Source organism: Actinia tenebrosa, unplaced genomic scaffold, assembly GCF_029948245.1.
Source record: "Actinia tenebrosa isolate PJP-AT-01 unplaced genomic scaffold, QUT_ActTen_1.0 PGA_scaffold2__45_contigs__length_23673736, whole genome shotgun sequence".
NCBI classification, from domain to species: domain Eukaryota; kingdom Metazoa; phylum Cnidaria; class Anthozoa; order Actiniaria; family Actiniidae; genus Actinia; species Actinia tenebrosa.
In genome coordinates, this window is record NW_028292579.1 from 5,608,589 (window position 1) to 5,620,412 (window position 11,824).

The window sequence follows — 11,824 nt, forward strand, 5'->3', positions numbered from 1 at the left end:
TTTCTAAGAATTTAGAAGAGTTTTAGTGAGCTAAGATAAATATTCCTTTTCTCCGAGTATACCTTTTTTAAACCGGCAATAATAATTGTTTAATAAAGAAAATATGAAGTATTGAATTTTCATATTTTTACGATAGTATGAAAACGTTTCGACTTATTTGTTTACGGACTTAGAGCAAGCGCAGACGATTTTAACTCTTGTCAGTGCAAAGATGTTTGTCTTATCTCATGCTTATCCTCTATTCTCCGGTTCCTTATTCTCGACTTTAAAATTGAGGCATTACTTTAAACACTTACTATACTTTTTCTTAATTGCCGTCTTTTATTATGGCATACAGAAATGTCACATAAGAAAATCTAGTTCTCCAATACCTCTAAAATTTGATCTTAATGGCCACAAAGAAACGCATGGTGGGATATTACAATATTGCAGGAAGTTCTTCTATTGTGCACCAGCTATACATTCTACATCGTACTATCTCCTTAAGGACTGGCCAGAGCCTGAGGTTTCAGATAATCCTAATACAAAGTAACTTAAGTATTCTTTTGCCATTGCGACTTATATTCAAATACACCGACTTTAGCAAGCTGGGATTTAAATTTTGCTATTGACATTCCAAACTTCAAACTTCAAACATTAGATAAATCAACAAACAAGCAAAAAAGTCAATGGATTAGGAGGGGAATAACAAATACTCGAAGAATTTCCTTCAGCTGAAGATGTTTTGGAATGAAAAGGGACCTTTTCAGACATTTTCGACAAGTTCAGTATGAGTTAATAAATGATTTTTTATTGTTGTTTTTGTTCTCATTCCTTATCAACCCGTTTTTTAGCCTTACATGTGGAAGGTTTGGTGACAGTATAGTGACTGGGTGTGAGCTCATTTTTGATATCACTCCAGTCCTTCACATTCCCTCGATTACTGCCATCACACGACTGAGACATTTTAGCAATTTCATCCTCCGTTAACATTCTATCCCAGATATTGAGATCTGATATGACTCCTTTGAAGTTTGTTTTCTGAAATCCTCCCAAATGCATCTCTCCTCCTGCCTGTGGTACTTTTCTTGGAACTAGGAATTCAAGGGATGGATCCTTGTGGGAGTTAATGCCATCACCATAAACATTCGTTTTCCCTGAGTTGCTGTCTCGAGTTACGCAGTAATGGTGCCATCCGTTGTCTTTGTTGTCGAATTCTACACCTCGTCCTTCCTCCTCATTGCTGGGGAGTTAATAAATATGCACACAATGTTTTTTCGTCCATAAATCATCTACTCTTCTCTAGACTGAGAAAGAAAGTATTTCATATAACTTAAAGGTGTAATATTATTACTACAAGGAAAATTTTGTCGATCTTTGAAAACAATTTCATTTCATTTCATTCTACGACAGAAGTACTGATATTTTCTGAGAAGACTGAAAACACAGGAGGAATTCGCAGGTCTAAGCTAAAAGATGTTTCCACTGGCAGCCCAAACAAGGTTCCTGTGAATGGTTTATAAGGGAATATTTGGGAGCTATGATGAAGATATAACAATAGAATGTTTCACTCAGCAATTTGCTTCAAAACTTCATGCTGCATTCGTTAATTGAACTTTGTCCAGTCTTCTGATGGTACATTCCCTTAAAAACCATACAGAGGAACCTTGTTTGGGCTTCCTGTGATGTTTCTAGACAAGGCGAGGGGATTTTCTTTTAAGCTTCTCCCTGTATAATATTGCATGAAGATCAGTGGGTAGAATTAGCGTACGCTGCTAGCTACTAATAATCTACACTCACCTTGTCTTGGTCACTGAAAAATAAACAATAACTTTATCCTCTTCTTCACCTCCTTGGATTTGCAAATGGAACCGATCTTTATCTGCGTTGTTGTTGATATACTCTAATACATTATACCTAAAGAATGGTTTAATATTTCCGAATTTCGCCCAGAAACATAGAGTTAACTCGTTCATCGTCGGGAAACCACTAAGTACAGATTGTTCGGTCTTCGTATTAGGTTTGAAACTCAAATCATACGAAACTGTTGAAATAATATAGATAGATATTATTAGAGTTGTTAATAATTCATAAAAGCAACGCAGTGAATAATGTCAGAAATATGTCATTTATACAAATTGAACAAGCGGCCTTGAGCCTAGTCTCCTACGCAGCCGCTATTTGTGTCGTCACGCCACGCTCACTCTCCTAAGTCGAGGGAGTCTACGCTACTAGGTCGAAAGAGAGCAGCGGAGCTCATCTGGAAAGAGAGTATGGGTAAAAATCACTGAAGTGGTTGATTATTGGCAATGAATTAATGAGATACACAATTATTGCAAGCAACAATCAACTGATTGTTTGCATGTCCGTTGGGTTTGGCGAGAGGAAAACATAAGTCGTTATAGAGGCTTGCACCATCACGTGATGGCATCCATGACAGGAGGCACAACAATAGAGTCTTTTCCCCCTTAGAAACTGAATCCTTTCTAATGTAAATCAGATTAGATCATATTCAACTGTTTCTGCCCCCTGAGAATAATATGACTTATTTATGATTATGAAAAACAGATTGGCAAAAATCATAGCCTGGGAGCCACTTACAGTTGAAAACGTTTGGTTCAAAAGCACCGGAGAGAACAATAGTGTTGAGAAAATGACGTCCTTTACTCACAATTTAGATGCTAAATAAGATTGATAATTTTTATTCGCCACTTTGAAGACAATATGTTGCTTGGCAACTATTGTGTCCATATTAATAAGTTTAACCGAGTTTCAAGCCATTTCCAATTTTCATCGATTTTAATCCAAGTGCCCCTTTATGACTCATATATTGAGCTAATAGTTATGAGGGCGTTACCTATTTGGAAACTGTTTTCTTTTAAATCTCCTTCAACAATGCTTGCTTGTCATCGGGACATATCTTATTGGCCGGGATACAGCTGTATGCCCGGGCTTTCAAAATAGAATTTTGCTGATTCCATGACTTCAATGCTTTCTACTTTTACTCCCTTTACATACAGTTACGTACTAGGCTCGACACCGGTCAATCTCAATCTTTTCTAACTTCACTTTATACGGATCGAAAGCAAGCGTTCTATATTGCTCACTCAAACGTCTAGGAGTATAACTTCGAATCAAGAAGTTTTTGAGTTTGACCCACCAATCAAAATGTGGGACACTTTGATTGGGCCAAGAAAAAGATGTCAAAATGTGAAAAGTTGACTGAAACAAATGCAACAGTATAAGGAACTCACGGCATTGACTTACTGGTGCAATATTTGTCCTTGTTTGGTTTCTCTTCAGCGGGACACTGATCCACGCAGACGCCATTCCGATCTCTTGCATATCGACACTCGTTACATTCAGATGCCTTTGGCTTACCTTGCGACGTGTACTGACAGCCTAAAAACAGTTCATGGGGTTTAGAATCTTTTAGGTTATCATTTAAAGTTAGTTTGGACGTTTGGTCAACTCTAGAATGCAGAAAAAACTAGGGGACATTGCATAACTTATTGGTTGGGGATATAGCTATGTAGAGGGTTGATTATTTCAGCCATAATTTAGGGAAGGGCTATCAAATAATAGGGGTTACTTGATATTTATATTCATAAAATATTTGAGACATAATCCGTGTGCTGTTTGCCTGGCTACACTCTGCGAGATGCAGAGCACTCGCAAAATAAGAGAAACATTCGGCGTAAAGCTTGCTTATCTCGTGCTCTACAGCACCCAACCTGTTTATATAACAGTACAGAGACATATAAGTTTGATATATTTTTTTGTCTTGCTAAACTAGATGGTATGCCAAACATGTTTGAAGTTAAGCCAAATATCTTCAAAATGTACACAACGTGTCTCGAACTGATGCTCAGGCATTTGAAAATTGAGCCCTGTTATGAGAATGTATCACCTGCTAAAGGGGCACAAGCTTCGTGACATTTCTGTACACAGTTTGGCTCCTCCTTATCTCTGTACGTATCTCCTTTACATTCTGCTGTGGTTAATCTACGCGATATCACATGGGAATCCACAACTTGTGCTGGTTCTTCGCCATTAGCAAAGGAATAAAAGCGAGCATGAATCGGTTTATCGTGATCAATCATTGTCAAGTAGACATCTCCACTGTCGGTGGTGCCCTGGGACTTGCCATACTCAATGACGGTACTTGTTGGTGACTCAGTAACACAGACAAAGTATGACTGGTACAAGAGGGCGTCTCCTAAGGCTACAGCATTGGTATTGACAGTAGATACCTTGAGCTGTTGAGACTTAAATGATAAAGGCTTCATAGTTTAGACTATAGAATGCGATGTAAGGTGAGGTGTTAAATATCGAAAACCGCAGTAAATGCAGCTTTAGACATCACTACTAAAGCCTCATACAACTTACCTTGTAGATACCAACTCCAAATGGTGAAATCTCAAGGTAATACCACGTGTCCTTGTTACTGGGAACCGCCGAGAAAACTACATATAGAGTTCCTTTTGTGGAAGCTGTGAAATGAAGGCACTTGCCATCACGGTCACTTGGGTCAAACCTGAGCCCGTTGGACCACTGAACGTTACATGGTAAATGCCCAACTTGATTTCCATTTTTCCTATTACTACGCTCCTTGAAAACTTCTTGAACTGGCCATTCAGCGCGAGCAAGCTTTTTACACTTTAAAAGTTCGCTTAGTCCGGGAAAGTACTTTTTGGATTCTGCATAGTCTGCACTGTCTAAAATGAGACTACCCTTGGCCTCGTTATAAGTCAAGACAAGTCCAAATATAGAAATTTTTTTGTTTTCAAGATTACCGCTACCACCATTGCTGAAGCCATCGTACATGTGAAAGTCTCCATCTTCGTCTGCCGTGTACCATTGCTCTTCACTAGTTGAAAAGAACTTCAAGTGATTAATAATTGCCCTTCCAAGAGTTAAGACTTAAGTTGGACATTCAATAGCGAAAATGTGATATCATATATATTATTTATTTATTTACAATATCCGTTCTCATTATTCTCTGTAAGAACTACTGATAGCTCATCTAGGTATATAAATATGATTTGTTGGAGCATATCGGTAGCTAGAAGCAAAAGACAAATACTCTTGTTTTGTCGGAGAAAGCTGTTCACAACTACTAAGACAACCTAGAATAAAAAATTCTGCTCAAAAAGGCTTGAGGGTTCAAAGATTGGAACCAAGGGTACAAACCGGCAGTGCGTTGCTTAAGCGGTATGCATCATCCATGCTTATAAATGTTAAAATTTGTTGGGATTCACCAATATAACTTAGGTCTAATCATTCTGTGAAGCATCAAGGATATTATCGTAAACTAGTCAAGCATACTAGATGAATACTAAGGTAATGTATATCCTAATTGCAAGCTGTTATTTGTTTAACGCAAAGTTTATGCCATTATAGTTGCTATAACCTCAGAATTCGTTCCTTACCAGAGACATTCTATGGTGTAGTTTTAGGTATATGCCAAGCTGTGTTTTGTTCAACTGAATGATGCTATCTTTATCATTACCATAAATTCAGCTGAAAACACATCACAGATGTTACTTTTACCTGTATTGAACACTTCTTGACATGGATTTAGGAATGTCAATACCATCGTCAACAGCCCCCTTCATATCTTTCAACATGTCGAAGATTACAGTAAAACGTTTCCGTTGAGTTGTAATCTCCTCCCAAGATGGCCTCTTGGTTGCCGACTGATATCTTGGATCATTACTTTCACAACCAGCTTTTCCAGCAGGAAGACTGACGTCTGATATAGACATTGCACCCTTGGAATTGAAAGAAGAATCATATATTTATTAAACAATGCATTGATATACAATGCCCCATTTTCTCTGCTAGGCAAAATGACGGTTTTTTAGGTGAAGTTTGGAAATCCAGTTCCATTGGTCTTTTAATTGCTATTCCTGCTAGATGTTTTACGATCATCATGATGTAATGATACATATTCACTTGAAGAAAGATGTTATGAATTTTGGCAAGAAATCTAAGGTGATTTCGAAAGCCGTAATGTCTAACAGTTGGACAAACGAAAATTCATCATGTTATACTAAAGAAAATCTCTCTGAAACATTCAGTCTATTTGCTATTGAATGAAAGGAAGGATCGGAAACTTTGGGAATTTGAAAACCAGTGCATGGAAGAGCTTCAAGAACGATGTAGGCGAACGATTTAAATAATATAGGTGCGCAGCGTGCATTGTAGCTGACTATTCTTTTAAAAAAAGATTTAACTGCAGACGGAAAGTCAATATTGATGCCTCAAGTTTGCAGCAATGTGACCGCTACTTATACAGCAACAGTGACAGCGATCAGCCAGCAACAATTAAGAAAAAGTACAATTAGTATAATTAGTACTAATTAGTATCAATAGATAATACATGCATCATCTGCAATAATAAGAAGTAGATCATTACAGTAATGGTAATCTTCTCGATTGAAGTATGAATCATCACTAGGTTGATTCTACTATTCGACTTTTTCTCTCATGAAATATGAACATGCATTTCCATTGAAGTCAATACAAACTTACCTCTTCCATGTACACTTCAATCGCCCTCTTTAAGCTCACGCGTTTGCGTTTCAAGCTATAGTCCATCTCCTCCCGACTGGCAAACTCACAGTAAACACGCTTGTTGTTGTAAACATAGTAGCTTTTCTGAGATATCTCGTCTAGTGTAAGATTCAATTTATTCTTTTCGCAACCCCAGTCTATGTTTTCCTCTGGAAACAAGTCGTTGGCACGAAAATCCACCAGATCAGTGATAGATCCCATGAGGAACTTGAAGGCCTTGGGATAGGTGGGTATGCTCTCCAGCCATTCCTGAACCACAACAAAAAACATTGTTTTCATATAAAGCCTGTGGAGAATCACTTCGTGATCTCCCTAGATGATCCTTTATGGCTCTTGGAGTAAACAATTATAAAATATATGATTAAATGAAAATGAAAAAAAGAAGCACTTTGTACTTTTATTGTAAGGAGGTCGTATGTTGCTCACTGGTACTATTGTTAAGTCAGCCGTTCATCTATTGCCCCGCATAACCTGGATGATGTTGCTTACCGTAAACTGGGTCTTAAAAGTAGGTGAATACATATCAGAAATAACCGCTGCTATTCTCTGACTTCCTCCTTGCACAACTACAGATGACGACGTGTAGCTCTGCTGTGACTTGGACGAGCTGCCAGATTTGGTGCTTGATTTTGCTCCTGCACTCCAAAACAGACTTTTGAATTCAGTTTCGCTCTCTTCGGCAAATTCTTCCTTGCTGGCGGTCATGCTTGCCAATTGTGTCTTCCGCAGTTCCAGTTGACCACCAAACCTGGCAGACTTGATGTAGTGAGTTCCCCACCGGAGAATAAAGTCCTCTAATACAAAGAAAGGGATCATGTCAAACAAGCCCTCTGATGAAAGAGCTAAAACCGTTCGCAGGAGCCTATGTGACATTACATTGCCGGCCCTTTTTCGCATTTACTCAATGACGAATACCGGTTATTAGACACCACAAAGTTTGTTTGTTGATTTGCCACGTGATTTAAAACACCATTTGTTATATAGGGGATTAGGTGGGGTAAGCCTTGCTCGTGGTTAAGAAAGTTGGTTACATAGTATGTCATGCAGGACACGAACCTGGAAAAGGTTCCTAAATGAATGTTCAAATTTGTGAAATGTAAATAATGACTCACGAAATTTAGCTGGAGCACCAGGGGCAAAATACGAAAGTGGAAGACCAACGAACTCTCTCAAGAAGTTTCTGCTCAAATCCTGTGGCTTGACTTCGTCTTGAAAGATCTCGTATCTAGGAGAGTTTTCAGTTATAAAATCAAACAAACTATCAAAAGAAAAAACTAGACGAACTAGGAAAAAGAAAAGGAAAGTAGTAAATGTAAGGTACCTGTCCACATCGATATCAAAGATGGCAAGATTAGTTTGTTTTGCGCCGCTTTCGGAGCTTCCCCAAGCACTCTTGACGCCAGCGTAGAACCCCAAAACGGAACCTGACACTGCTGCTTCATTTTGTAAATACTTTTGATACTCAGATCGTGACGTAAATACGGTCATACTTGCTGTAGTGTCATAGATCCCGTGCACGTTCATCGTGTCTGGCACTTGAAGGTCATCATAACTGTATGGAGGGTAAAAAGCTATTTTGATAATTTGCCAAAGTACTGAGTGATGGGAAATAAGGTTTTTAGGGCGGATAGTTAATGCAATAATAATTTTAATAATAATCATGTCGTCATTCTCAACAACATGCATATGTTACTCAGCGTTTACATAGAGTTAATAAATTTTGTTGAGAATGACAAAATGAGGTCGTCGAAACAACGTCCAATTTTTTTGTCTCTGATTTTTCGTTTAAAATGTTTTTCTAAACCACTACTCATTACAATAATATTATCTTGAATTTTATTTTCAGTGACCCCCAGACTTACGTGGACCCTCCACCACAGCTTCTCTGGATGATACTCATCTTCCTGGACTCAGGGCTGTATTGACCACGACCATCAAAACCAACACCAATAAATGCAGCACCATCAATCATGTTCTGAAAAAAGTAAGGTACGTCTGAAATATTGATTAAAGGGCTTGCCAGGAATAAAAATTTCTGTTGCAAGCAATTCTCTGTCAGTTGCAATTAGCAGTGTCAGAGGCGATGGAAATAATACTCATACTGAGAGGAAAAAATGACACTCACCTTGCATAGTTTCGCTGCTTTAAGAGACTTAAAACAAGGGTCTCCCTGCTGGTAACCAGTTCCCCAGCAACCATTCATGATCATACTCCCCATGCCTGCTGGGTAGGTGTAGGGCTGTGGGTCATTAGACTCGTCAGATTTTTTTCCGCCTTCAACTTTAGCATTGATGTGATAACCCGGTGGAATAAACATATCTTCAGTCGCCCATGCCTTGTCTGGGGTGATGTCTAATTTGATCTAAGAACAGATAAATTATCAATCATTTGCAAAATACAAAGGCAAAAACAATAGTTACAATAGACAAAACAAAAAAAAAAAAAACAAAAAAACAAGCAAAAAAAAAAAAAAAAAAAAAAAAAAAAATAGACAAAACAAAGCAATGAGAGGCTTGTTGGAAAACGATAGCGATTGGTTATTTCGTGCTAAGCAGCGTAGGCCTTCTACAAAAACAAACTTTAGTGAATTATACTCACTTCTTTCTTAAGAAAATCTGAAGCTTTTTCCTGCGCTTCTTCGATGTTTTTTAGTTGTTTATCAACCAGTTTTCCCGCCACTTCAATCCCCTTTTCGAGTACAGCCTTTTGGACTTGCTCGTTTCCCGCGATTTTTGTTAGCAAGCCTGCTGCAGCCGGAGCCACCCTTTTCGACGCCGTTACATCCTGACGAACGACTGACTTTGCTTCTGGATTCCTAGGTTTATTAATGACTAATGAAAGAAAATATTTTATTTTAAATAGACGGTTTTTTTCATCGTTTCGCACTTTATTTCAATTCAAGCTCATGTTTACCTTTTCCAAGCAGATCCTTTCTCTTGTCCGATGATAATCTTGCCTCGGTTGACGTCGCATTCTTGTCATCCTGGGCGGTAGGACTGAAGGACTGTTTTTGTTTCTTTTCCAGAGTTTCGTTAGGAGTAAAATATTTACTCGGTTCTTCGTCACTGGCTTGGTTGTCTACTCGCTGAACATTTCCCATCTCACTATTTTTCCTTTCTTTTCTACAGACTGGAAGGTTATAACATTAGAAATTAGAAAGACAAGATACTACGGGTGTTATTTTTGGCTGACAGCTGTGTAAATTCGAGTCTGTGAAGGTGCAGAGTACCATCATTTCTTTGTAAGTACAGAATACCCTTCGTTTATAGTAAAATATTTATAAGCGACGATGTGTCCTTTCACGATCATCCGTGGATCATGATGAGTAGTGAACGGCGCAATACCATATTAAAACTGAGATTAAGCAAGACGTTTTCTATTCCTTGTTTTCAAATCTGCAGTACTCGTCTTGGTGGATGGAATTAATCAGAAAGTCTTTCACCCAATAAGTCTTCTTTATCATGTCAATTAACTACAAACTATCCAAATACCAACACATCTTGAAGTTGAAGACCAATACAAAGTTTGGATTTCGAAGAAATGTCTAGAGATAAATGCAACCATACTTACGAGAATACTCCGTAAAGAATGTTACCAAGATAACCGCTATTATCAGAGCCTTTGCCATAGTGATGTTTCAGACAGAACCTATGTTAAAGAAAAAGTATTTATTCATTAATTGATTATAATCACACAGAGATACCAGACCCTCCCTTTCGGCACTAGCCGCACTAGTAGAATTGAGTACGCTGCTAAAAGTGACCTTTATAGCACAACGTTCTCTACTGCGACTTGATCGACGCTAGGCGTTTTCTGTCAAACTTTCGACAATGAAAATTTAGCATAACTTGAGCCGCCATATTGAATTTTATTGATACTGAGTGTTTCTCCGTGATTGCGGGCGTGTTTCGGGCCCTGATTCCAAGTTAGTGGTAAAGCTGATGCTAAAGATCTATATGTATATGAATAGAAATTTTTGTTGGTTGTCTTCCGCACTTCAAAGCGGTCCTTCGGTTTTTCCCTTCTATTTTTACTTTATATAAAAGGGACACGTTCATTCGCTAAGGATGTTGAGTTTGACATTCAATGGTGGCCTGACTTAACGAACAACTCTTCGATATTTTGAATTTTGTATACCGCAATAATTAAAGAAAACAAGAGAAGTGGAGAGGAGAACAGGAAGAAGGGAGGGGAAGAGGAGAACGAGGAGATTAATGAGGAGAAATAGTTGAGGAAGAGGAGAATTAAGGCGTAGCAGGTGACACCGTCAAAACGCTTATAGCTTTACTGATACAAGAACCTATGATTAATTGACCGCAATATAGACAACATGTCCTTGGACCTCTTTCATAAAAGGGAGTTATTGTCTTAAACCAATGACCCGCAATAGGTAGTCACGTTTGAAAATGTGCAAACCAGTAACGATACAAGAAGGCGACTAATAAACCATGAGATATTGAGAATTTGATATATGAAACTTTATTTGTTATAATACTCTTTTCTTTTTTTTTTTTCATTTCTCCCTACCTCGTTTTGTTTTGCGTCGGTGTACGGTGTCTTATTTATATATTTATCAATTTTATGTGTGATTTATTTTTTCATAACATGGGCGAAATAAATAAGGAATTATTATTCTATTTTTTCATGTTTCGTGTTGATAATGTGTCCGTTGTCATTTGTTTTGTTTGGTGTTTTCTTTTGAATAGAAAAATTACCCTAGTTTTAGTTCAAGTATTTAAAATATTTTTATCGAATAGTTATGAATGTGCTTGCTTCTTGATTACACACTCATGTTATTGTTATTTCGCATTATCGTTCGTCTCAAAAAGAATGAGTTAAAGTTATGGGTTAAATTGCCATATGTAAGCCCATCGCCAGGCCATCAAGCCAGGACTTGGGAAGGGGGCTTATTTTTCCATTATTAGGTTGAAGGGATGTCGTAAAGAGGGGAAGTGGGAGAAATAGAGTGTGTCAGAGAGAGAGAGAGAGAGAGAGAAAGAGAGAGAGAGAGAGAGAGAGAGAGCTAGATAAATGGGCACTTTTGTAACCTAGAAAGGGCACTTTTGTAACTACATAGGGCATTTTTGTAACCTCATAGGGCACTTTGGTAACTACATAGGGCATTTTCGTAACTACATAGGGCATTTTTGTAACCTCATAGGGCACTTTGGTAACTACATAGGGCATTTTCGTAACTTCATAGGGCACTTTGGTAACTGTATAGGGCATTTTTGTAACTTCATAGGGCACTTTGGTAACTGTATAG

At 38.0% G+C, this 11,824-nt stretch overlaps 1 protein-coding gene across 1 annotated transcript; it reads right to left on the bottom strand.

The window, feature by feature from the left end:
* Nucleotides 1-807: 807 nt before the first annotated feature.
* Nucleotides 808-10,186, bottom strand: LOC116292766 (uncharacterized). The gene is made up of 15 exons (XM_089034010.1): nt 10,129-10,186; nt 9,472-9,687; nt 9,157-9,389; nt 8,684-8,920; nt 8,421-8,533; nt 7,880-8,110; nt 7,671-7,783; nt 7,048-7,352; nt 6,517-6,807; nt 5,533-5,753; nt 4,369-4,849; nt 3,890-4,247; nt 3,247-3,381; nt 1,780-2,023; nt 808-1,222 (listed from the first exon to the last, which is right to left on the bottom strand). The coding sequence occupies exons 1-15, from the start codon at nt 10,184-10,186 to the stop codon at nt 808-810; spliced, it is 3,651 nt and encodes a 1,216-aa protein (XP_088890136.1).
* Nucleotides 10,187-11,824: the final 1,638 nt, after the last annotated feature.

Excerpts from the sequence above, each read along its gene's own strand:
- LOC116292766 (XM_089034010.1), bottom strand. The coding sequence starts at position 10,186 with ATGGCAAAGGCTCTGATAATAGCGGTTATCTTGGTAACATTCTTTACG. Across the intron at positions 9,688-10,128 it reads ATTCTTTACGGAGTATTCTC|TCTGTAGAAAAGAAAGGAAA; the intron begins GTAAGTATGGTT and ends ATAACCTTCCAG. Across the intron at positions 7,784-7,879 it reads TTTGATATCGATGTGGACAG|ATACGAGATCTTTCAAGACG; the intron begins GTACCTTACATT and ends AAACTCTCCTAG.